Source organism: Meles meles, chromosome 15, assembly GCF_922984935.1.
Source record: "Meles meles chromosome 15, mMelMel3.1 paternal haplotype, whole genome shotgun sequence".
NCBI lineage: Eukaryota > Metazoa > Chordata > Mammalia > Carnivora > Mustelidae > Meles > Meles meles.
Window position 1 is genome coordinate 25823516 of NC_060080.1, and position 27857 is coordinate 25851372.

The window sequence follows — 27857 nt, forward strand, 5'->3', positions numbered from 1 at the left end:
ATAACAAAGTCTTATTTGCCAAGCTCTGCCCAGCATCTGGATGTGAAAACAAGAAACTTGGCCAACACAGGTCTAGAGGCTGTAGTCTTACTAGTAAATCTTACCAGAGTCACGTGAAGCTAAACAAAGAAAGAAGTTTGAATTGACTACTTGGCCCATGGCTTGTGATTAAGAGCAAGTTCCATGGAGTGTAATTAACCCTGTCTGAGAAAATACCACAGTATAATACACTATAATGGAAAAAAACACTGGGTTAGAAGTCAAGAGATTTGGATTCTGAGCCTGATGCTGCCACTGTGTAAGTAGTTACCATGGGCAAGTCATTTAACTTCTCTAAGCTTTATCATCTGTAAAGTTAGGGTGGGGAATGAATTAGTTGATCTGTGAACTATCAGCTCTACAATTTTACGACTAAATCTACAAACTATGCCCATTTGCTAAACAGTATTGTTCCCAGAACGCCCTTCCAGTGACTACCTCAGCATACAGGCCAAGTGTTACCTACACCAACACCCAAGCCATTAATTTGAGGTGCCATGAGAATCGAGAAGGTGAACTGCAGGCTATTACCATTTAGGTTTTTGTTTATTTCAGACTTGCCTTGAGTTAAATCTGTTAAGATCAAACAGATTTTTCTTAGACATCTTTCTTTGTGGGGAAGGATTATTTTGGAGGGTGTTGGAGGAAAGTTTAGGACGGGGTACCCTTAGCTTCCTAGGATACAGAAGAATGGGCTACATTTTTCTTTCCTCCTTAAGTCTCCGAAGATACAGTTGGAATTACATACATGTATCAGCAAATGGAGGGGTCCTGAGTTTCAAGCCTCTGATTTAGTTGCTTGTAAACTGCCAATTTTTTGCTTGACTAAGGTATGCTGATCTTTTTGGGAGTCTAATCCACTTCTTAGTGGAAAGGAAATTCTTTTTACATTCCAAATTGTTTGAACCACACTGTTTGAATAAAGACATACAGGGGTTTTTCTCTCTGATGTTAAATAATTTTGCCTTGTTTCTTTATTCAATAGCTATTTATTGGTCATTTCGTTTTATTCAGCAAGTACTTATTGAGCATCCAGTACATGCCGGGCACTGTGCTAAGTAAATGTTCACACAGTATATCAATTTTTGTGACCTATTCTTGAGACCAAAGGGAACATAAGGATAAACAAATGATCCCTTCAAGGACCTAGTAATCATACTTGTGATAAGACACAGACCTATAGAACTATTGCACATGTTAAAAAAAAAAAAAAAAGAACTATTGCTCATGTTGTCAGATGGAACTCCCTCCCACTTCCTCCTCTTCTTTGGTCTTATTTTCCTGGCATCCTCCTCCTTTTTTTTTTTTTTTTCTGAATGATGAAACTAAGGAAGTAAATTTCCATGGAAAAGGCCAGCTAGAGGTCATGATGTCACACATCATTCTGTTATCAGGAAAGGAAGAAAAAGTTTGGAAAGGGTAAGTTAGTCAGACACTGTTGAGAAAGGATCATTTTTAGGTTATATAATGGATAGCCCCATACTTTCAGTCTCTTGCACTGGATGAGCAAAGATTATTAAGTCACCAGGCTAAAAGTAATGGGTTACCCAGAGCATTCATGGGCTCATGATGGCCTTTACTAGTTTGTTTTTTTTTTTAAGATTTTATATACTTATTTGGCAGACAGAGACACAGCGAGAGAGGGAACACAAGCAAGGGAAGTGGGAGAGGGAGGAATAGGCTTCCCGCTGAGCAGGGAGACACCGATGTGGGGCTTGATCCCAGGACCCTGGGATCATGACCTGAGCCAAAAGCAGATGCTTAACGACTGAGCCACCCAGGTGCCCCTAAGTTACTAGTTTAAAAGCACCTTTAATAACACTAAAATCGTCACCATCAGACTGCCACGCAACATGCCTAGCTTTTTGCACACAAGTTAACTTTGATAACACATGGCTAAGTTTTGTGACTAATGCTGTACCAGGCAAAAATCTTGTAGTACTGAGGTTAAAAAAAAACTAAACTAATCGCTTAAGATTCTGAAATACATTCATGAAAGCAAGCGATCTATCACTGCTCATATAGTTTCCTGCCAAATCCAACTGCTGAAAGTTTTTCAAATGTTTCTTTTCAAAAATGTACCTGGAGGGGCGCCTGGGTGGCTCAGTGGGTTAAGCCGCTGCCTTCGGCTCAGGTCATGATCTCAGGGTCCTGGGATCGAGTCCCGCGTCGGGCTCTCTGCTCAGCAGGGAGCCTGCTTCCCTCTCTCTCTCTCTCTCTCTGCCTGCCTCTCCATCTACTTGTGATCTCTCTCTGTCAAATAAATAAATAAAATCGTTAAAAAAAAAAAAAAGTGGGCCTGCCTAGTATTCCAGGATCTGATTTTAAAAAAATGTACCTGGATGAAAAAGTAGAAGTAAGTATGTTAGTTGGAAGTGAAACAATTTTCTTTTTAAAGAGAAATAGCTATGTTTGGACTGTGTTTTGCTTAAAGAAATCCTAGAATTCTCTCTAGATAGTGCAATGATTGTGAGTCTGCTCCATTATATTTACAAGTTATATTTTTCCTAAAGTGTAAGAAAATCTGATAGATAGTAATTGGTACCAGTATAGCAGACCAATATAAGCCAATTATATATTTTTTTACTTTTTCTGATTCCTCCAGGAAATGGAAGATGACTTTGAAATTGAGATGTAAGAGATGCTGTTAAATATTTGTCACAGTTTTTCAAAACTGGAGTGAGACTTCATCAACCTTAGATCATTTCCTCTTCTTGAGAAGCAAACACTAACTATTGTTTCTTGGGTATGGTGTGTTCCTAACTGTAAACTTGAGTAAGTGAGCCTCTTTCAGACCCGGGTTTTGGGGGTTGTCTTTTTTTAATGCTCCCTAATGGAACTTCCTCCATTCCTTTCAGAATAGGGCACTCCTGCAAAGGGAAGATGGATACCCTAGGCATGAAGTCCAAGACAATAGCCTAAGGAATGGAGGGGTCCAAAAAGTAGGTTTCTCAGTGTGAAAGCTTGCACAGAACATCACCTACCTGCTTGGACTGCTCACTACTGGACTGTTACAGAAGAGGGAAATAAAGTTCTGTCTTCTGTAAGTCATGGTGTGGGAGGGTCTCCTGTTATACCAGCTTAAGCTCGTGCCTAACCTAACTCATACCTAGGGCCTCTTTCTTCTCTTCCTCCTTCCCATAAGGAGCCCATCTTTATTGGTTGTAAGCAGTTTTCGCCCTGCTCTCTCGGACTCATGTTTATATCCTTTCAGCCTCTGCCTCTTTTCCATGTGCTTCCCAGCATGGAATGCACTCAGCCACATCTCTTGTGTCTATGTAAGGCTTCTTCCCTAAAGGGCAGCTTTTCTCCTCTATTAGCAGGAGGTTTTGCCACCTCAAAGGAATTTAACAAAGAATTTAAAGCCAGATTTTTTTTTAAAGCGCTGCATTATTTTACACTCCAACCACCAGGATATAAGGGTTCTAATTTGTCCAAGACCTTGTTAACACTTGTTATTCATCTGTCCTTTTTATTATAAACATTCCTAGTGGTTGGGAAGAGGGGTTTCATCATGGCTTTGATTTGCATTTCCCTGATGCCTGATGATTTTGAGCATCCTTTCTGGCTTATTGACGGTACACACACACACACACACACACATTTGCAGGTGATTTTTTTTTTAATTTAAATTCAATTAACATATATTATTCATTTCAGAGGTAGAGTTCAGTGATTCATCAGTCTTATATAACACCCAGTGCTCATTAGATTACATGCCCTCTCTCTTTTTTTTTTTTTTAAAGATTTTATTTATTTATTTGACAGCGAGAGATCACAAGTAGACAGAGAGGCAGGCAGAGAGAGAGAGAGAGAGAGAGAGAAGCAGGCTCGCTGCCGAGCAGAGAGCCCGATGCGGGACTCGATCCCAGGACCCTGAGATCATGACCTGAGCCGAAGGCAGCGGTTTAACCCACTGAGCCACCCAGGCGCCCCTACATGCCCTCTCTTAATGTCCATCCTCCAGTTACCACATCTCCCCTGCCATCAACCCTCACTTTGTTTCCTATGATTAAGAATCTTTTATGGCTAGGGCGCCTGGGTGGCTCAGTGGTTTAAGCCGCTGCCTTCGGCTCAGGTCATGATCTCAGGGTCCTGGGATCGAGTCCCACGTCGGGCTCTCTGCACTGAAGGGAGCCTGCTTCCCTCTCACTCTCTCTGCCTGCCTCTCTGCCTACTTGTGATCTCTCTCTGTCAAAATTAATAAATAAAATCTTTAAAAAAAAAAAAAAAAAAAAAAGAATCTTTTATGGCTATATATATTCTTTGGAGAAATGTCTGTTCAGAACCTTTGCCTACTTAAAAAATTGAGTTATTTATGTTTATATCAGTGAGTTGTAAGAGTTCTTTACCTAGACGGTAGTCTTTTGTCAGATACATGAATTGCCATCGTGTAAAACTCTTCTGCCTTTCTCTGGGTTCTTTTTTCACTTTCTTGCCTGTGCCCTTTAAAGCACAACAGTTTATAATCTTGATAAAGTCCAACTTATTTCTTATTGGTGTTTGCTTGTCATATCTAAGATTTTGCCTAGCCTGAAGTCATGAAGATTTACTTCTAGATTTTCTTCAAAATTTTTCGTTTCAGCTCCTACATTTATATCTTTGATGCATTTATTTAAATCTTTTTTTTTTTTTTTTTTAGAGAGAGAGATAGCATGAAGAAGGGAGGCAGAAAGAGAGGGAAAGAAGCAGACTCCCCACTGAGTAGGGAGCCATCCCAGGACCTTGAGATCATGACCTGAGCCAAAGCCAGACACATAACTGACTGAGCCACCCGGGTGCCCTGATTTTCTCCTAATTCTTTTTTTTTTTTTTTTCTCATTTTATTTATTTTTTCAGCGTAACAGTATTCATTCTTTTTGCACAACACCCAGTGCTCCATGCAAAACGTGCCCTCTCCATTACCCACCACCTGTTCCCCCAACCTCCCACCCCTGACCCTTCAATTCTTAAATCAGTTCGGGAAATTCTATTTTTCTAAAAACATGTCTTCTTTGTTTCAATTTTTTTGGTATTACAGTTGATGGATTTCCATATCTTTTAAATTTCTGATTAATCTAGAATATGACTCCTTTTTTGCCTTTGACCTTTGTAAAAAGATGTATTTGTTAACTTTAGGGAGAGAGTGGGGTGGGAGGGGCAGGGAAGAGAGAGTCTCAGATTCCATGCTGAGCTTAGAGCCTGATGCAGGGGTCCATCCCTAAGATCCCTAAGATCGTGACCTGAGCCAAAACCAGGAGTCACATGCTTAACCCAGTTGCACGACTCAGGCACCCTTGCCTTTGATGTTTTAAACAAACTCTCTTTTTTTAGAACAGTTTTAGATTTATGGGGAAATTGCAAACATAGTACACAGAGTTGCTGTACACTTCCCCCCAGCTTATGCTATTATTAATATCTTATATTTACATGGCATATTCACTGCAATTAATAAACCGGTACTGATGGGGCGCCTGAATGGCTAAGTCAGTTAAGTGTCTGCCTTCAGCTCAGGTCATGACCCCAGAGCTTTGGGATCAAGCCCCACATTGGGCTCGCTGCTCAGTGGGGAGCCTGCTTCTCCCTTTCCCACTCCCCCTGCTTGTGCTCTGTCTCTCCCTCACTCTGTCAAATAAATAAGTAAAAATCTTTAAAAAAAAAACAAAACCGGTACTGATACCTGATTAAGTCTGTAGTGTATTGAGATTTCTTTAGTTTTTACCAGTGTCCTTTTTCTGTTCCAAGATTCCATCCAAGATACCACATTACATTTAATCATCATGTATCCTTACATTCCTCATAGAACCTCTTGTCTTGTGGCAATTTCTCAGATTCTTCTTGTTTTCGATTACCTGGACAGTTTTGAGGAGTATTGGTCAGGTATTTTGTAGGACTTGTCTGATGTTTTTCTGATTAGATTGGGGTTTTGCAGTTGGGAGAGGAAGATCACGGAAGCGTAAAGTATCATTTTCCTAATATGTCCAGGGTACATACTATCAACACAGTCTGTCAATGCTAATGATGACCTTGATCACCTGGCTAAGGTGGTGTTCCTTTTATCCTCAGTGAAATGTCTATACCAACACTGAGGAAGTCACTATGGGCAGTCTACACTTAGGTAGTTGGAGTTAGGCTCCACTTTCTTGTGGGCAAAGTTATCTACATAATTATTTGCAGCTTTGCATAGGAGATTTATCTCCCCCACTATTTGTTCATTTATTCAATAATTTATGTCAGTATGGATTCATGGATGTTTATTTTATGCTTTGGGATATAATCCAATGCTACTTTATTTATTTTATTGTTCCAGTTGCTCAGCTTTACTGTGAGCTCTTTCAGTTGGTTTCTGTGTCACTGACTTCCTCCTATTACTGTGGGTGTCTTTCGTTTGATTCTTTGTTTTGAGCCCTTCCTTACTTTTGTGGCACTATGGGATGCTCTAAGCTTATACATTTCCGGCCCTAGTCCTAGAATTAGCCATTTTGTCAAGTGTCCTGGTTCCCTTTTTTTTTTTTTTAAGATTTTATTTATTTGTCAGAGAGAGAGCAGGGGGAGGGGCAGTGGGAGAAGCAGGCTCCCCGCTGAGCAAGGAACCCAATGTGGGACTCAATCCCAGGACCCAGGGATCATGACCTGAGCCGAAGGCAGATGTTTAACTGACTGAGCCACTCAGGTGTCCCCTTTGGTTCCCTTTATTAGAGAATGGTATTAGAATCCAAAATCTGGGTACAGTGAGGGCTTCTTGCTTCCGAGGTGTCATTGCTTCTAAGTCCTCTCAGCTAACAGAGCAAAGAATATGTGTATGTACACATGTAAGAAAAACTCCATTCATGCCAGCTCCCATTCCTCCCCGTGTGTCTCCTTTAACTATGCATACAGAACACTCAGACACTTCCGGTCATCAAGTGTGTGAAAGCTTTTCCCCACATCATGCAATTCTGTGACAGTAGGAGTATGTCGTGCAAGTTAATTCTAGCACTATCAGCCTGGAAGCCTTGTCCAGTTTCATAGGCCAAGGGCTCAGTCCCATTAGACTTCTTCCATCCCACTTCAGATGCCAATCATAAGTGGTAGTCCCTGGGTTATCCACAATTTCTGTCTGATTAAGCTACAAATTGGAGGATCCCATGTTCCCTCCTCAGATTCGATTACTTTTCTAGAGCGGCTACAGAACTCCAGGAATCACATTTGCCAGTTTATTGAAGAATACAGATGAACAGCCAGATGAAGAGTTAACCTAAGGCAAGGTCTGGGAGGATCCCAGGAGCATCTGTCCCCATGGAGTTTGGGGTGTGCCATCCTCCCAGCATGGATTTGCCAACCTGGAAGTTCTCTTAACCCTGTGCTGTTGGGGTTTTTGAAGGCTTCCTCAAGTAGGCATGATCAACTGTTGACTCAGTTTCTAGCCCCTCTCTGTTCTTTGGAGGATGAGGGGTGAGAATGAAAATTCCAAGCTTCTAATCATGGCTTGGTGTCTCTGTGACCAGGCCCTATCCAGGAGCCATCAGGAGCCCACCTAGAGTCACTGCATTGGAACAAAAGATGCTCCTAGTGCTCTTATCACCTAGGAACTTACAGAGGTTTCAGGCATTGTACCAGGAACTGGTGTAAGAGACCAATATTTCTTTTCTATTATCTCATGGTATATATGTGACCATAGATATTAAGTAAACATGAAATGAGTCCATACTGATGTCTCCAATTCTAATTTATACCACATGGATTTTCCAACCTCCTCCTCTTGCTATAAATTCCTACTCCAGCAATGAAAAACCCAGCTTCCACCATCTGCCATCCTTTTACTTAATTATTCCAGTGTAAATGTATCTAGCAGTATCAAAATTGTTAACTTGTACCCCAACTGAATATAACTTTATCAGTTAGAGTATAGCACTTATTATGTACAGTTTATTTTGTCTTTAGTTTTACAGACCACTCATTTCCAAAGTTATTTAGGGCAGCATTCTTTTCGCTCATCCCCTAGTGAGATTGTAGCTAGAATATTCTGCATTCTTTAAAAAAAAAAAAAAAGAATATTCTGCATTCTTCATTCCATCTTCAGGTTTCCCAGACCTCCTAAATGATTTTTCTAAAGATTTTATTTATTTATTTGACAGAGAGAGCACAAGCAGGGGGAGCTGCAGGCAGAGGGAGAGAGAGGAGCTCCCCCCAGAGCAAGGAGGCCGATGCTAAGTGAGGCCTGATCCCGGGACTGGGATCATGATGTGAACCAAAGGCAGATGCTTAACCAGCTGAGCCACCCAGACACCCCTAAATGATTTTTTTAAGTTGTTTTTTTTTGTTTTTTTTTTTTTTTTAGTAATCTCTACACCCAATGTGGGCCACAAACTCATGACCCTGGGATTGAGAGTCGCATGCTCTTCTGACTGAGCCAGCCAGGCACCCCCTAAATGATGGCTTACTTTGCATACATTAAGACTCACTCTTTGCACTACAGAGTTCTGTGGGGTTCAACAAATGAAGAGTGTCATATATGCATAGTTACAGTATCATGCAGGATATTTGAACTGTCCTAAAAGAATGCTCAGTGCTGTACCTGTTCAACCCTTTCTCCCCTCCTCCTGAGCTCCTGACAACCATGGAACTTTTTGAAATTAAAGTATAGCTGACAATGTATTATATTATATTATATTATATTATATTTCAGGTGTACAACCTAGTGATTTGACAACTATATACATTGCGCAATGCTCCTCATGACGAGAGTAGTTACCCTTTGTCACCTATAACTGACTGTATTCCCCACGCTGTACTTTTCATCTCTGTGACTTTTTATTTTTTTTATTTTTTTATTTTTTTATTTTTTATTTTTTATTTATTTTTTATTTATTTTTAAAGATTTTATTTATTTACTTGGCAGAGAGAGAGATCACAAGTAGGCAGAGAGGCAGGCAGAGAGAGGAGGAAGCAGGCTCCCTGCGGAGCAGAGAGCCCGATGCGGGGCTCGATCCCAGGACCCTGAGATCATAACCTGAGCCGAAGGCAGCGGCTTAATCCACTGAGCCACCCAAGCGCCCCAGTGACTTTTTATTTTATAACTTGAAATTTGTTCCTCTAAATCCCCTTCACCTATTTCACCTATCCTCCCCCCTGACTCCCCTCTCATAATAACTACCAGTTCCCTGTATTTATGACTGTGTTTCTAATTTTGTTGTTGTTTGTTTTATTTTTCAGATTTTTATTTTATTTTTCAGTATTTTTGTTTCTCAGACTTATTTCAGTTAGCATAATACCTTGTAGGTCCGTCCATATTGCAAATGGCAAGATTTCGTTCTTTTTTGTAGCTGAGTAATATTCCACAGTGTATATATACCCCATCTTTATTCATTCATCCATCAGTAGACACTTGGGTTGCTCCCATATCTTGGCTTTTGTAAAAAAATGCTGCAATAGGCCTAGAGGTGCATGTATCTGTCCAAATTAGTGTTTTTCTTTTCTTTGGGTAAATGCCCACAGTCACTGAACTTTTTACTATCTCAACAGCTTTGCCTTTTCAGAAATGTCATATAATTGGATTCATACCTTTTGTGGCCTTTTCAGACTTGCTTCTTTCACTTAGCAATATGTATTTTAGTTTCTTCTATGGCTTTTCACGGCTTCGTAGCTTGTATCTTCTTACCTTACCACTGAATAATATACAATTTATGGCTATACCACAGTTTGTTTATCCATTCACCTATTGAAGGACATCTCCATTGCTTCCAGGTTTTAGTGATAATGAATAAAGCTACAACAAACATTCATGTGCCTGTGTCCATTTTGACTAATGAAATTATTTATGTCACTCTATCTTTTCTTGAGCAGTCTTGCTTGACTTTTTTTTTTTTTAAAGGAAACTCTGCATGGGACTTCAACTCACTACCCCAAGGTCGAGAGTCACATGTTCTACAGACGGAGCCAGCCAAGTGTTTCAGTCTTGCTTGACTTTTGTTTATTCTATTACTCCTTCTAAAGAATCAACTTCAAGCTTTATTCCTCTTTTTTAGTGTATTTTAATTTTCTGTGTCATTGACTTACTTTCTTATGTTTACTATCCTGGGGTTTACTCTGATGTTTTTCTGGCTTCTTAAATTAGAAACTTATTTATCTTCAGTCTTCTCTAACATAAATACTTAAGGCTATGAGAATTTTATTCAAGTCCTACTTTTGCTACATGCCACAAGTTTTGGTACATAGCATTTTCTTACCATTCAGTTCTAAATATTTTTGTTGAAATTTGTCACTGTGAATTTGTAGCATACCTATCTGCCAAATTAGGTGATGTTCCCCCGTATCCTGAGTATAGGCACAGAAAAAGTGGAAGTTTAAGGACAACCTAGGCTTAGAATTTTGCCTGGAAAGTACATCCCAACTCTACTGTATCTAATTTCACACCTCGCATCCACATCTCATTTTCTCCCTGCATCTCATCAGGTAGTCTTTCTTTAATTAGAGAATCTGTCTCTCATTACACTTTCTTCATTCCACTGTGGTGTCTATCACACATGCCCATCATTAAATGTTAATGCCTGTGTGAAGTGTGTAAACCTGGTGATTCACAGACCTGTATCCCTGGGGCTAATAATACGTTATATGTTAATTAAAAAATAAAAAATAGGGGCGCCTGGGTGGCTCAGTGGGTTAAAGCCTCTGCCTTTGGCTCAGGTCATGATCTCAGGGTCCCCTGGGATAGAGCCCCACATCGGGCTCTCTGCTCAGCGGAGCCTGTTTCTCTTCCTCTCTCTCTCTGCCTCTCTGCCTACTTGTGATCTCTGTCAAATAAAATAAAATCTTTAAAAATAAATAAAAAATAAAATCACAAACCACTCCCCCCCCAAAATGTTAATGCCTAAATTGGCTTGTGGTACTGGGGGCTGTGAGAGTGTCACAGCCGTAAGTCCACAAGAGGCCATAAGAGATGGAGATGGATGGCGACTGACCAGCAGCTGCAGCCTAAACTGGCAGAAACAGTTCAACATCTCTTTCAGAGCTTGGAAGTGCCAATGTTACCTTTAACTAATCTGCTGCTCAGAACTGTCACAATTATCCTTCACAATTACCCACAAGCACTCAGTAGACTTGCTATATCCACAATTATACGGGAGCCTTCTTGTAGACAGTGACAAGTGACTGTTCTCCCCATCCAAATCACTTGGAGAAGGGGAAAGGAACCACTGCAGAAGGCAAGGAGACCCAAATCCAGAGACACCCGGGAGCAGTCAGAGCCAGAAGTGACCATGGAAACAAGCCCCGGATCTAGGCTGACATCCTGGTGGGATGTGGATTAGGGTACTGTTTTTCCTAAGCTGCAGGGTGTACCCTCCTTTAGAGGAACAGGAAACACATTTAATGGGTTGCAATCAGCATCTGTTTAAAGTGAAATAGGACAAAACGAATAGAAAATAACAGATTGTCACACAGAGCACAAGATAATTACTTTCTATGAAATTTTTTAATGTGTATGTATGTATTAATATTAGATCGTGAGATAAAATGTATTTTTAATGGAGGGTCATAGTAAAAATAAAGCTTAAAACACTCTAGACAAGAGGCTAAGTTACATATGGGAGTATGGAGGAGAGGGCATATGGAGAATATATGACCTAGGAGGAGATATTTAAGTTAGGTCTTTTTTTTTTTTAAGATTTTATTTATTTATTTGACAGAGAGAAATCACAATTAGGCAGAGAGGCAGGCAGAGAGAGAGGAGGAAGCAGGCTCCCTGCTGAGCAGAGAGCCCAATGCGGGACTTGATCCCAGGACCCTGAGATCATGACCTGAGCCGAAGGCAGCGGGTTAACCCACTGAGCCACCCAGACGCCCCTTAAGTTAGGTCTTAAAGGGACCATAAGAGAAGGTAAAGGACATTCTAGAGGAAATGCATGTACAAAGGCATTTTGGGGAAACAGCAAGAAGTCCATGAGGGTGGAACCTCATGTAGGGAAGGAGGCATGGCAGAAAATAAAGGTGGAGGGGCGCCTGGGTGGCTCAGTGGGTTAAAACCTCTGCCTTCGGCTCAGGTCATGATCTCAGGGTCCTGGGATCGAGCCCCGCATTGGGCTCTCTGCTCAGCGGGAAGCCTGCTTCCCCCTCTCTCTCTGCCTACCTCTCTGCCTACTTGTGATCTCTGTCTGTCAAATAAATAGAATCTTAAAAAAACAAAGATGAAGGTGGAGAGGAAGGTAAGCTGAGGTTTTGTTGTGAAGAGTCTTATACACAAAGTGAGCAGGTTTTACTTTTATAAATTTTACTTATTTTGCAAGATGAGAAATGTTCTCTTCAAAAGGAAGATAAACCTAGTATTTGGTTCCCTTTGAAACCAACAGACGAAAATAACAGTACCATTCATTGAGCATTTACAGTAGGTCAATGTTGAACTTCTTTCTATGCATTAGTTTAATTACTGATTAGCACAGTAACTATTTATATGGTTGGTATTATAGTGACTCTCCTTTGACAGATGAGCAGACTGAGGGTTAGAGACTTTTTAAGATGCTCAGGTCATCCACCTATCAAGTGGAAAGGGTGGGCAAGTCTGACCCCAAAACCGGTGCACTGGACCACTTTATAAAGATGGAGCCTCTAAACAGCCGTCTCATCAGCTGATAGGGACCAAAGAGAGAACGTTTGGCTTTCCCTCTTCAGCTTATGCCTCAAGCACAAGCAGACTGCTGTTTTCACCTCTGCGAAGTGGAGGAAACAGCTGGAGGGGAGCAGTGGCAGCATCTACTCCCCCTTCCCACGCCATCAACTCCTCCTCTTCTGTCCCCAACCCTTTCCCTGCTGTGTAGTACGACAACCTTCTGGGTCTGCTGCTTTATAAAAGAGGAATAATGTTATCTTTTATTAGGGAGGTCATGATTATTCCATAAACTCTTCTTAAAAACACTTTGAGAATAAAGTAGTTACTCCTATTGGATTGTTCATTTTGTCATATCTTTTTTACTTGCATTTGAAGACACATTGTTGCAGCTAAATTTCCAAGAGTCAGCTGCCTTCTGTTAAGCTTATTTTTCTCATTTCCATGTAGAGGCTATCAGGCACTAAGCAACTCAAGTCAAAGGGCAACTTACTGGCTAGCTCAGTTCTTGCTTCATTAAATATCCCATCTCCTCTCTGCTCTCACTGACCGGCCTGAGAAGTGGGCAAATCAGGCAGATACCTACTTAAAGATCTGAAAGATGCTAAAAGGTCTGCCTAAAAAATATCTCCCCAACACCTGATTCTAATTCTTTCTGTTTTTAAGATTTTGTTTATCTGACAGAGATAGGGACAAATAAGGAAAATAGCAGGCAGAAGGAGGGGGAGAAGAGGCTCCCCACTGAGCAGGGAGACTGACACGGAGCTCGAACCCAGGACGCTGGGATCATGACCTGAGCGGAAGGCAGCCGCTTAAAGACTGAGCCACCCAGGTGCCCCTGATTCTAATTCTACGCACTCTCCAGTGGCCCTCCTGAAAAGACACACCCTTTTCAACTCGTTTAAGGGATGAAGTTACCTGACAGGGATTATTTATTAGCTAACTAATTAGTCTGTCACAGAAGCCACCTGCCTCCCGTATCACCCAGAACAGAGGAGGGAATGACACCCAGTATTATAGGATTTGCTGGGTTAAGGAAGTGGGTAAAGGAGGTGGAGGCAGAGTTAGGAAATAGAGGAAGAAAAGATCCAGAACTGAAAACACTGTTAGGGAAGCACTATTAGGCTCAGCATCCTAAGCACTTAGAGACATGTGCATCTCTAAGAGAAAAGGTTTTAAAAAGAGAAGTTGGGGATGCCTGGGTGGCTCAGTTGGTTAATCAGCTGCCTTCGGCTCAGGTCATGATCCCAGCATCCTGGGATCGAGTCCCACATCGGGCTCCTTGCTCGGCGGGGAGCCTGCTTCTCCCTCTGCCTCTGCTGCCACTCTGCCTGTCTGTGCTCTCTCTCTCTCTCTCTCTCTCTGGCAAATAAATAAATAAAATCTTTTAAAAAATTTTAAAAAGAAGTTGGTGGGGAGTTAGTTTTTAACGGGTACAGAATTTCAGTCAAGGAAGATGAAAAAGTTCTGGAGATGGAAGGTGATGGTGGTTGCTCAAGAATGTGAATGTACTTAATACCACAGAACTGTACTCTTTTTTTTTTTAAGATTTATTTATTTATTTATTTGACAGAGAGAGATCACAAGCAGGCAGAGAGAGAGTGAGAGGGAAGCAGGCTCCCTGCGGAGCAGAGAACCCAATGCGGGACTCAATCCCAGGACCCTGAGATCATGACCCGGGCCGAAGGCAGCGGCCTAAACCACTGAGCCACCCAGGCGCCCCCAGAACTGTACTCTTAAAATTGGTTTAAATTTTAAGTTTCATGACATGTATACTACAAATATATTCTGGACGATCTGTGAGGGAAATGAAGTCAAGGGTGTTAGAGAGTATGTTAGTCACCCTTCAAGATGGCGCCAATGATGCTTGCTTTCTACTGTATACTCCCCTGTATTGTACCACTCCCCACAGTGGATGGAGCTGACTTGGGTAACCAATAGATGAAGCAAAAATGACCCTCCAAGGCTGTCTAAAACCTCCAAGGTTCTAAAAGACATTTTAGCCTCCAACTGGTTCTCTCTTTGATCTCTTGCTCTGAGGGAAGTGAGCTGCCATATTTTGAGGACACTCAGACAGCCTATGGGGAGGTCCAGGGATGAGAAACTGAGGCCTTCAACCAACAGCCAGCATTAAACCATCAACCCACTGAGGAGCTGCCTTGAAAGCAGATCCTCCAGCAGTCCCATCTACCATCTGGACTGCAAGCCCATGACAGAGCCTAAGCCAGAACCCCTTAGCTCCCACATTCCTCACCCACAGAAATTGTGAGATAATATTTATATTTGTTGTATGGCGGTGATTAATCTGTTCTATAGAAATCGATGACGAATACAGATAGCATGAAGACGCCCCACCCCCATCAGCTGCCTGAGTTGGGTAGAATCTTCTGTCATTTACAGATCTGTTTGTTCCAGGATAATTTCAGTTGCTTTAAGATATCCGTGATCCCATTTAGATAAAGTTGCACTTACCCTTACATGTTTTGAATACCCAAAAGGCATTCCTTAAAAATATTTCCCAAAATTGGAGAGGCATTGCTGAATTTCAGGTAGTTAAGGCTAGCAAGAGCAATTCCTAACATAATATACCTTGTCAGGTAATGGGAATGTTTTTCCTTTAATACGATAGATGCAATGCTTAAAAACCTGAAGGCAGGACAGTATTTTCTTTCACTTATTTATTTATTTAAATTTAATTAATTAACATATATTATTGGTTTCAGGTGTATAGGTCTATGATTCATCAGTCTTATATAATACCCAGTGCTCAGTACAACACATATCCTCCCCAATGTCCATCACCCAGTTACCCCTCCACCGCCCCCCTCCAGCACCCCTCAGTTTGTTTCCTATGATCTTACTGTTTGTCTCTCTAGCTTAATCTTGTTTCATTTTTTTCCTCTCTTCCCCTATGATCCTCTGCCTTGTTTCTGAAATTCTACATATCGGTGAGATCATTTTTAAAAAAAGATTTTGTTTATTTATTGACAGAGAGAGCACAAGACGGGGAGCAGCAGGCAGGTAGGCAGAGGGAGAGGGAGAAGAAGGCTCCCTGCAGGGAGCCCAAAGTGGAGCTCGATTCCAGGACCCTCGGATCATGACCCAAGCTGAGAGCAGATGCTTAATAACTGAGCCACCTCTAGTTCCATCCACGTCATTGCAAATGGCAAGATTTCATTTTTTTGGTGGCTCCATTTTATATATATATATATATGTATATATATATATATATGTATATGTATATATATATATACACACACACATACGCATACCACATCTTCTTTATCCATTCATCTGTCAGTGGACATTGCTGCTATAAACTTTGGGGTAGCAGGTGCCCCTTTGGATCACTACATTTGTATCTTTGGGGTAAATACCCAGTAGTGCAATTGCTGGGTCATAGGATAGCTCCTATTTTCAACTTTTGAGGAACATCTATGATTTTCCAGAGTAGCTGCACCAGCTTGCATTCCCACCAACAGTGTAGGAGGGTTCCCCTTTCTCCGCATCCTCGCCAACATCTGTTGTGTCCTCACATGTTCTCTTAACACTGTTCTCATTCAGTTAATGCAGGCAACAGTTACGTAGGGTTTTCACAGCATTTGCTGGCAGGCAGCAGGGGACTAATTGGATTTCTTCAAGGTCACAGGGTTCAGTTTATAGGACTTTACTATGTAATCCATTCCCTTCCCAATGTCAGACAAATGCATCGTATGAAGTAAACTCATCTTCTTCAGGTTTGTCAGAACTTCAGCTGCAAAAAGTTGGAAAGGAAATACATTAGGGCATCAGGTTAATTTGATTTATGCATTGATTAGTGGACTGAAAAGAAGGCAAAGAGGGGCTCCTGGATGGCTCAGTGAGTTAAAGCCGCTGCCTTCGGCTCGGGTCATGATCTCAGAGTCCTGGGATCCAGCCCTGCTCAGCGGATCTGCTCAGTGGGGAGTCTGCTTCCTCCTCTCTCTCTGCCTGCCTCTCTGCCTACTTGTGATCTCTGTCTGTCAAATAAATAAATAAATAAAGTCTTGGGGGGGAAAAAAAAGAAGGCAAAGAACAATTGCACAGAGATCTTGCCATGTTCTTTCTGTAGAGACATTGAGTTATAAAAGCCAAAAAGAGTTGTTCCTCTTTCGACTCACTCTCCCATCTCCTGGACCATACAAAGGTTACCTATGTGAAGGTCATTCTCTCAGCAGCATGAGAAAAACCATAGTAAGGTCAGTGATGGGTGTCTTCTTTATCTAAAAGCATGTTCTCCAAATACAGTGGAATTGGACTAGAAAATAATAACGAAAGATAACAATCTCCAAAGACTTGTAAATTTAACAGTAGACTTCTAAATAAGTATGGATTAAGGAAAACTAGATGACATTTTGAAAACTATAGAAATAAAAATAAAAATATCAAAATCTGTAGCTAATTCAGTGCTTAGAGGAAATTGAATTTATGGCTTAAAATTTTCCAAAAAAGAAATCTGCTGGCACAGATAATTTAATTTGCAAATCCTACCAACCATTCAAAGAAGAAATAACACCAATTCTACAAAATCACTTCCAGAAAATACAAGAGGAGGGAACACTTTCCAGCCCTTTTATGATGTCCTTAAATGACACAAAACCCAGACCAAGAGGAAAAATTAAAAGAAAACTTCAAAAATAATAATAATAATAAAAAAAAACTTCAGGCCAATATATCACTTATGAACATAGAAGCAAAAATCCTCAACAAGAAAAAAAAAATCCTCAACAAGATATTACTAAGGTTTCCAGCCATATATAAAAAGAATGTTATACTACCACCAAGTGGGCTTCTTACAGGGAATGCAGAGCTGTTTCAGTATCTGCCAATCAATCCATATAATTCACAATATTAACAGTCTAAACAAGAAAAATTGCATGATCGGATATATTGAGGCAGAAAAAACATTTGACATCATCTGACATCCATTCATAATAAGAATTCTCAGCAACCTAGGAATGGAAGGGAACTTCCTCAACCTGATAAAAGTCATCTACAAAAATACTACCTTCGACATTATACTTAAGGGTAAAAGTCTGAATGCTTTGTTCTTAATATCAGGAACAAAGGAGGATGTTCACTCTGAACCCTCCTATACAACACTGTACTGCAAGTCATAATCAGTGCAATAAGGCAAGAAGATAAAATAAATACAAATTGGAAAGGAAGGAATAAACCTGCTATTTCTGGGGGTGACATGAAGTGAGTATAGCAAATGTGTAGAGTATAAGATCAACAGACAAAAATCAATTGCATTTTTATGTAGTAGCAATAAATGAATGGCAACCAGTTTTTAAAAATTCTATTTACAATAGCTCCAAAAGAATGAAAAAGTTAGATATAAATCTGATAAAACATATACAGGATCAACATGATGAAAACTACAAAATGGGGGTGCTTGGGTGGCTCAGTGGGTTAAAGCCTCTGCCTTCGGCTCAGGTCATGATCCCAGAGTCCTGGGATCAAGCCCCACATTGGGCTCTCTGCTCAGTGGGGAGCCTGCTTCCCTTCCTCTCTCTCTGCCTGCCTCTCTGCCTACTTGTGATCTCTGTCTGTCAAATAAATAAATAAAATCTTTAAAAAAAAATAAAACTAAAAAATAAATAAAAAATTAAAAAAAGAAAACTACAAAATGATGATAAATAAAAGAAAATCTAAATGAAAGATAAATCATACTCATAGATTGAAAGATTCAACAAAATAAAGATGTTGGTTCTCCCTAAATTGGTCCATAGATTTAGTGTAATTCCAACTAAGATCCCAGGAAGAGTTTTTTGATACTATAAACAATGTGAAAGGCAGAGGAACGAAAATACACAGAACAAATTTGGAAAAAAATAAAGTTGGAGAAACAACATTACTCAGTTTTATGACTTACTCTAAAACTACAGTTACTAAACACAAAACAAACTGAGCGTTGCTGGGGGGAGGGAGGAGGGAGAGGGTGGTGGGGTTATGGACATTGGGGGGGGTATGTGCTATGGTGATTCACAGACCTGTACTCCTGGGGATAAAAATACATTTTATGTTTATAAAAAATGTTTAAAAAACTCTAAAAAAAACTACAGTTATTAAGACTATGTGACATTAGCAAAGGATAGAGAAGGGTATTGGCAAATGATCAATCAATAAGAGTATAGAGTCCAGAAATACACCCACATAATTACAGCCAGATGATTTTGGATGAAAGTACAAAGGCAAATCAAACATGAAAGAATAATCATTTCAATAAACTGGATATCCATATGCAAGAAAAATGAACCTTGATCTAAACATCGTATTTTACATAAATGTTAACTCTAATGGATCATAAATATACTTAAAAAAAAATTTAAGAAGAAAAGATGGGAGAAAATCTTTATGACCTGGGGTTAGGCAGAAAGTTCTTAGAAATCACACCAAGGGGCACCTGGGTGGCTCAGTGGGTTAAAGCCTCTGCTTTTGGCTCAGGTCATGATACCAGAGTCCTGGGATTGAGCCCCACATCGGGCTCCCTGCTCAGCAGGGAGCCTGCTTCCTCCTCTCTCTCTATCTGCCTGCCCCTCTGCCTACTTGTGATCTCTGCCTGTCAAATAAATAAATATAATCTTTAAAAAAAAAAAAAGAAATCACACCAAAAGCGTGATTCATACAAACAACAAGAGACTGCAACTAAATCTAGAATGTTTATTCTATGAAAGATACCATTAGGAGAATGAAAAGACTTGCTACAGATTAGGAGAAAATATTTTCAAATCACTTATCTGACAAAGGGCCTGTATCCAAAATATATAAAGAACACTCAAAACTCGACACTAAGAAGATAAATTACCCAATTAAAAAGTGCGTGAAAACTTAAACAGACACTTTGCCAGAGAGGTGTATAGTTGGCAAACAAGCCCAGGATCAGTTTTCAACTTTTATGAGCTAAGTATGATGAGAAAACAGTACACCCAGAATTCCAGTTGCTCCACACCCTCATCAGCAGGAGTTTTCTGCTTTTTTTTTCTTCTTGTAGGGCAATTGTAAAATGACAAAAATAAAAACACAAAGGTTAATAAGTGCTAGTGAGAATTCAGAGCAGCTAAACCTCTCATATGTTGCTATTGGAAATGTAAAGGGGTACAAACTGGAAAAGAGCTTGGATGTTTCTTAAAAAGTTAAATAAGCACTTGTCCCATAGCTTAGCAATCCCACCCCTAGGTATTTACCTAAGTGAATTGGAAGCTTGTTTTCAGGGGGGCCCAGATGGCTCAGTTGGTTAAGCGTTTGACTCCTGATCTTGGCTCAGGTTATGATCTTAGGTCATGATCTCAGGGTGGAGCTCCGTGCTGGGTGTGAAGCCTGCCTAGGATTCTCTGTCTCCCTCTCCCTCCCTCTTTGCCTCTCCATCCCCGCCCCACCCCCTCCTGGGGCATGCACTGTCTCTAAAAAAAGAAAACTTATTTTCACACCAAAACCTGCATACGAACATTTATAGGAGCTCGATTTATAATTATCCAATCTGGAAATAAGCTACATGTCTTTCGGTGATGATGAGATAAACCGTGGCACCTCCCTGCAGTGCAACACTATTCAGCAAAGAAAGGGCTGAACGAGGAACATTCTGAAGAAATGTTGAGGGCAAAAATAGAAACCAACCTTGGGTAGCAGTGATAGGGCACTGGATTTTATAACTTTTTAAATTTATTTGACACAGAGAGAGCACAAGCAGGCAGGATAGCAGAGAAAGGGAGAGGGAGTGGGAGAAGCAGGCTCCTCAGGGAGCAAGGAGCCAGATGTGGGGCTCGATCCCATGACTCTGGGATTGTGACCGAAGCCGAAGGCAGGGCACTGGCTCTAAGAAGGAATGAGCACTGATTACAAACTCAAATGTCAACGAGGGCCAGGGAGCTAGTGTCATTACAAGAAGTAGGACAGGTGAGTGCTGTGCCCACAGAGAGATGACGTATCTTGTCCACAGAGTGAAGGGACATCTCAGGAAGCTCCAGCTGATTGTTACCAAGTGAAGATTCGGGCATGCAGTTTAGCCCGGCATTGGGCTCCCTGCTCAGCGGAAAGCCTGCTTCTCCTTCTCTCACTTCCCTTGCTTCTGTTCCCTCTCCTGCTGTGTCTCTCTGTCAGATAAATAAGTAAAATCTTTTTAAAAATCAACCTCAGGGGCGCCTGGGTGGCTCAGCGGGTTAAAGCCTCTGCTTTAGGCTCGGATCGTGATCCCGGGGTCCTGGGATCGAGCCCCGCCTTGGGTTCTCTGCTCAGCGGGGAGCCTGCTTCCTCCTATCTCTCTGCCTGCTTGTGATCTCTGTCAAATAAATAAATAAATCTTTTTTAAAAAATCAACTTCATTATGGTATAATTACATATAATACATACATATATGGTATATTTGTATTTATATATTATGTATTTGTATATGTGTGTTATATGTTTGTTATATTATATATAATACATTTTATATGTATTATTATGTTATATTATTACATTATTACATAATATTATATTAAGGTATAATTACATACAATACATAAACTGCATACAATAAAATGCGAGGAGTTTGACCAATGTACGACCCAAGTCAATAACACCCCAGTCAAAATTTAGAATATTTCCATCATTGCAGAAAGTTTCTTTATATAATCCATCCCTCCTATTGCCCACCAAAACAACAATTGATCAGATTTCTTTAAGTAGAATTAGTTTTGCCTGTTCTAGAGAGTCATATGAATGGAAAACATAGTACATACTCTTTTTTTAAAAATTTTTTATTTACTTATTTGTCAGAGACAGAGAGAGAACAAGCGAGTGCGCCAAGCGGCAGAGGGAGAAACAGGCTCCCTATTGAACAAGGAGCCTGATGTGAGACCTGATCCCAGGACTCTGGGATCATGACCCAGCCGAAGGCAGACCCCAACTGAGTGAGCCACCCAGGCATCCCCGTAGTATGTACTCTTGAATCTGGCTCCTTTGACTTGAGATTTGCCTTGTTGTTTGCATGTATTGGTAGTTAAGTTCTTGTTTGACAGAGCAGTATTCCATTGTATGAGCAAATCAGTTGACTTATTAATTCTACTGATTGACATTTGGTTTGTTTCGAGTTTCTGGCTATAATGAATGAAGCTGCTATGAACATTCATGTACAAGTATCTTTGTGGACATGTTTTCATTTCTCTTAGATAAATACCTAGAAGAGGTATTTCTGGGTCATATACATGGTAAGTGTATGTTAATTTTATAGAAGGTGCCAAACTATTTTTCAAAGTGGTTGTACCACTTTACATGCCTACTAACATGTAAAACCAACAGTTCCAAGAGTTCCAAGGAATGGGTAGTGGTATCTCATTATGTAGGGTTTTGTTTTGTCTTGTTTTTTAAAGGCTTTTATTTATTTATTAGAGAGAGCGTGCAGGGGAGGGGCGGAAGGAGAGAGAATCTGAAGCAGACTCTGCGCTAAGTGAAGAGAATCTGAAGCAGACTCTGCGCTAAGTGAAGAGCCCAATGCTGGGCTCCATCCCACGACCTCAAGATCACGACCTGAGCCAAAACCAAGAGTCAGACACTTAGCCAACTGAGTCACCCAGGCACCCCTCTCATTATGTAACCTTAATTTTCATTTAATGATGTTGAGCATCTTTTCATGTACTTTATTGTTCATTCATAAATCTTTTGTGAAGTATCTGTATAGATTTTTGCCCATTTTCCACTGCCTGCCACTCTCTTTTGCTAGAGTTCTCTCTCTCTCTCTCTCTCTCTCTGTCAAATGAATAAATAAAATCTTTTTTAATAAATAAAATCTTTTTAAAAAAAGAGTTCTTCATAGATTCGGGATGTAAGTTGTTTGCCAGATATATGTACTATGAGTATATTCTCCTAACCTGTGGTTGTTTTGATTGTATCCAGAAGTTAATGTATAAAGATAACTGAGTGACAACATGGAGAGGTCAATGCCAGTAAATTAAATTTTATTACTTAAAATCCCCAGTAGAAGTGTATGCCACATCATACAGGGCTTGATCAGGAGGCAGAAGAGAAAAGGAGAAACCTTAGCCCAGATCCTGCAGTACAGTTTTCTTTTCATAGGAGGAAATGAGTGAGGCAGGGTAGGCAAGTTTGAGCAAGCTTAGGATTGGATAGTTTGAATAATTTTGGCAGACACTGGGCCATAGTGGTGACTCTGGAGTGATTTAAGGCAAGGTAAATACTGACTTGGTGCATGAGTTAGTAAAACTCGTGGTTGGGGATATTGTCTTTGGATTGGTTGGTTTGTATAAGAAAGGCAGGTTCACAGACAAGTTTTTTGCTATTCCTAGAAATTAGCTAGCTCTGATAAGGGTAGCCTCTCCCAGCTAACAAAACTCCCAAGACAGCAAAGCACCATAAAATATAAAAAATTGAAAACATGATTAATACAACAGTTGCCTTTTATTCTTTTAACATATTTTGAAAAACAAAACATTTTCCTTTTTATGAATTCCACCTTGTTAATTTTTCTTCTTTGATTCAAGCTATTCGTGTCCTGTCTACAAAGTCCTTGTTATCACAAGCCACAAAGATTTTCACCTAAGTTTGCTTCTAGAAGTTTTATAATTTTAGCTTTTACATTTAGGTCATTGATCCTTTGGGGGAAGGTTTTTGTTCATGAAGTAAAATGAGGAGTTGAAGTTCATTTTTTTTCCCTATAGAGATATCTAATTTTGGGAGCATGATCGATTGAAAAGTATATCTGTTACCCATTGAATTTGTGATTGTCCTAGATTCTCTTCCGTTCCATTGATTTATATGTCTGTTCTTATGCCAATATCACACTGTCTTGATTATTGTATCCTTATAATAAGTCTTGAAATCAGGTAGTATAACTCTTTATTTTGTTTGTTTTTAAAGAATTATTTGCATTGGGGTGCCTGGGTGGCTCAGTTGGTTAAGCAGCTGCCTTCAGCTCAGGTCATGATCCTGGAGTCCCAGGATCCCTCATCCAGCTCCCAGCTTCACAAGGAGTCTGCTTCTCCCTCTGACCTTCTCTCCTCTCGTGCTCTCTCGCACTGTCTCCTTCTCAAATAAATAAATTCTTAAAAAAATAAATTCTTTAAAAAAAAAGAATTATTTGCATTTCCATATACATTTTAAAATCAGTTGATTGATTTATATTTTTAAATATATTTTAAAATATATTTTAAAAATATTTTAAAATAAGACTTTTGACTTCTAGTTTCTGGTCTGTCATGTAGAGAAATTGTTATTCCATCCTAACATCAAGTAAAAAGTAAAATGAATATACTGAAAATCAACAGCTCTTTTTAGATCTGTCAGAGAATTGGAGAAAACAGGTGCCCCAAACTGGAGACAGCCAGGTAGCTAGAATCACGCTTACTCGAGCAGAAACCCACAAGGAGCAGCAACTCGAGCAGAAACCAGTATCAGAAAAGAACTGGGCCCCAGCACATTTGTATGAGAGGCGAAATGATCTGAGGCTTTCAGAGATGAGAGAAGCAAGAAAAGCTATCAAAACTAGAAAGAGTATCTTCTCGGGCAATTTTTCAAATTGGCCAACTCATTAGCAGGTCATGATAGCAACTTAAGTGAGTTATTAATATATATAAATTTATATATGCATTTATTTAATAAAATAAATTTCAAATGTATATATTTGAAGTTTATATATTTATATATAAAAATAAATTTATATATAAATTATATATAAATACTTAAATTTATATATAAATATATAATTTATACAAATATATATTAAATGTATAAATATATAAAATATATAGATATAAATATATGTATATGAATATATATTAAAATAAATATATATTTATATATAAATATGTTTATATATATATATTTGAAGTTTATTTATTTATCTGAAGTAATCTCTACATTCAGCATGGGGCTCAAACTCATGACACAGAGATCAAGAGTTGCATGTTCCTCCGGCTGAGCCAGCCATGTGCCCCAGTATATATATTTTTAATGAAATAGAATTAGAACTATCAAAATGCACTTTTTTTGTTAAGATTTTATTCACTCATTTGTCAGGGGGAGAGAGCACAAGCAGGCCTAGAGGCAGGCAGAGGCAGAGAGAGAAGCAGGCTTCCTGCTGAGCAAGGAGCCCTGGGATCCCAGAACCCTGGGATCATGACCTGAGCCAAAGGCAGCTGCTTAACTGACTGAGCCATTCAGGTGTTCCAAAATGCACTGCCTTTTTTCATGAAAGTTTTATTTCAATAGTTTATGTGTCCTGGCCCTGGGTAGTGATAAAAGATGTATTTCTTTTTTTTTTTTAAATAGTTTATTTATTTTACAAGTAGGCAGAGATGCAGACAGAGAGAGAGGGGGAAGCAGGCTCCCCACTGAGCAGAGAGCCCGATGCAGGACTCGATCCCAGGACCTTGAGATCATGACCTGAGCTGAAGGCAGAGGCTTTAACCCACTGAGCCAATGAGGTGCCTGGATTATGGTAATTTTAATTTTTCTTCTTTATCTGTATAGTCTAATTTTCTGTATCAAATACCCATTGCTTTGAACCGACTGAGCCAACCATGTGCCCCCGCCCATTGCTTTTATAATAACAACTTCTATAATGCAGGATAAAAGGGGAGATGTAGAAATGTGGTATATTTGTGTGGGCCACACAAATATATCAGTTCTTCACCCTGGAGCTTATAATGTTTTAGTTTTGTAGATGTGGTTAAATTAAGGATCTTGAGTTGGGGAGATAATCCTGAATTATCTGGGTGAGCTCTAAATGGAATCACAAGTGTCCTAATGAAAGAGAGGGAGGAGATCAAAGAGGAGGAGGCAATGTGATTGGGGGCAGAGACTGGGGTCACGTGACCATGAGTCAAGCAAGTCCAGCAGCCACCTAAAGCTAAGAGAGGCAAAAAATAGATTCTCCCCTAGAGCCTCAAGAGGGAGTGTAGTCCTGCCAACACCTCGATTTCAGCCCAGTGATACTCACTTTGGGTTTCTGGTCTCCAGAATGTGAGAAAATAAATTTCTCTTGTTTTAAGCTATCCAGTTTGTGGCATTTTGTTACAGCGCAAGAAACAAATGCCATGCTATACATGGTAAAATAAACACAATTCTATCCACTTTGATTCAAGCAAATCCTCCAAGTGGCCCTCACAAGTTCCCTTTGCAAATGGATTTGCAGTCAAGTGTTTTCAGTGCTTTTAGAATAGATAATTTACAGAAATGTCAGCACGCTAAGTTCCAACAACTATGTCCCTTGCCCTTTTGCTCTTTCTCTCAGTCTCTCCACCCCTTACTGTCCTGGGAGTGGAAAATGGTGGAAATGCCCAGGACTCTGAAGCCAAAAGATGTGAGTTCAAATGTGGATTCCATCGTGTGACTAAAACAAGTCACAAGCTTCTTAGCAATAAAATGGTGGCAACTCAGTTTTCCCTGGGATTGTTCATACACATCGGCTGAGCTACTGCGTCAGAAAGCACCGCACCAGGGCAACTATTCTGTGACTTTACATTGATAGATACTCATGCTTTTCACTCCCAGTTTAATGGGGAAGAGGGGAAAAAAGTCACAGTACTTTCCTCCCTGGTGGCCTGTAATTTATAACTCTAATAACCATTCTAGAATTGTGCTAATCTTTTGCCAGTGAGGTCAGAGATGGGAAGTTACTGGGCCAAGTCATGTTTGGCAACTTCCTAATATGCCTCTCTAAAGGAAGTTCAAACCTTCTTGACTTAGGAATTTGTGTTACATTGTACATTATATACACACACACACACACACACATACATACATTGTACATTATATATATGTATATATATACATACACACACACACACACACACACACACACACATACATACATATAAAATTCCCCACCCTCAGCCCTTATAATTGGACTATCAATTCAGATACACTATACATGAGAGGGTTCAGTAGAAGAACGTAAATGCTGGGGGACTGCTTTTTGATTTTCAAGGGGGCTGAAATCCTGTCCTAAAATTAACATTTGGAAGAACTGGAGATATTTGGCAAGAAGAAAAAACTTCAAGAATATTTGATAGCTGTGTTCAGGTAGTGCAGAGACATGGCATAGGGAAGAAGGAGCATGTCTCAGATGTTTATGAAAAACGTTATTTACAAGGAGTCAGCGGTTCATTCAAATGCTAAAGAAGACCAATGATAAAATGCACTTCCTTAGGGTAATTAGTCACGCTTTTGGCTCTCCTTGAATTCTTGAACACCTTCCAACATGGGGCGGGGGGGGGGGGGGGAGACTCCTAAATTGTGAAACCCACATCCCCAGAGTAGAAGCCGGAAACTCTTTCTCACAGCTTCCCTTGAAGTCAGCGAGCATGTTTCCCTTGGATCCTGCGGATTGAAGGCCAACACGATACTGCAATTTGGAGCCAAGACAGTGCCAAGGAGAAAGCCTTCCTGGAGAAACTCCAAAGAGGCAGTCAGCTTTGGGCAGCAGCAGCACATTGGCTCCTGTTTCAGTGTTCTGGGGAGCCTGTGCCCAGCGGTAGCAACAGTAGGGTTTCCAAGTGAGCAATCCGGCACTAACATTACTGTGCTTGCCTTCATGGCCTCCTTTTGTGACTCACTGGAGCGTCCTGAAGATTCTATGAGATGTCTGATATCCTGGATAAATTCCTTTTCTGCATAAATGCTCTGAAATATGTCCTCTTGTACCTTAGCCTTTAATTGGCATGGGTTCTCTAGGAAGTTAATGTTTGCTTTATATGGAAAGTTAAATTTGCTCTGATGTCTCTCTCGAATTTATGATTCTATGAATAAGAGTGGGAAAGGGTTGGAATATGGGAAACTGGGTGAGTAAATCTGACTGGTGTCCTACAGACAACATGCAATTAATTTTCCACCATAGGTGATTTACAAGCCAAGCTTAAAGGAAAGGAGTGCCTGGCCAGCTCGGCTGGTAGAGCATGCAACTCTTGATCTCAGAGTTATGAGTCTGTGGCCCCATGTTGGGTGCAGAGGTTACTTAAAAAATAAAAACTTTAAGGGGCACCTAGGTGGTTCAGTTGGTTAAGCCTCAAACTCTTGATCTCAGGGTCTTGATTTTGGGGTCATGAGTTCAAGCCCTGCATTGGGCTCCATGCTAGGTGTGGAACCTACTTAAAAAATAAATGAATAAACAATTTAATAAAAAAAAGTTTAGGGGTGCCTGGGTGGCTCAGTGGGTTAAAGCCTCTGCCTTCAGCTCGGGTCATGATCCTAGGGTCCTGGGATCAAGCCCTGCATCGGGCTCCCTGCTCAGCAGGGAGCCTTC

General features: G+C 40.3%; 1 protein-coding gene across 1 annotated transcript; it reads right to left on the reverse strand.

Annotated features, from left to right (window-relative positions):
• Positions 1-1826: 1826 nt before the first annotated feature.
• NLRC4 (NLR family CARD domain containing 4) lies at positions 1827-27151 on the reverse strand. Its single transcript, XM_045979030.1, is given in 5 exon segments — positions 1827-2113; positions 5811-5870; positions 16183-16257; positions 16260-16352; positions 26863-27151. Coding segments are annotated over 5 exon segments (804 nt in total).
• Between the last annotated feature and the right edge of the window lie 706 nt (positions 27152-27857).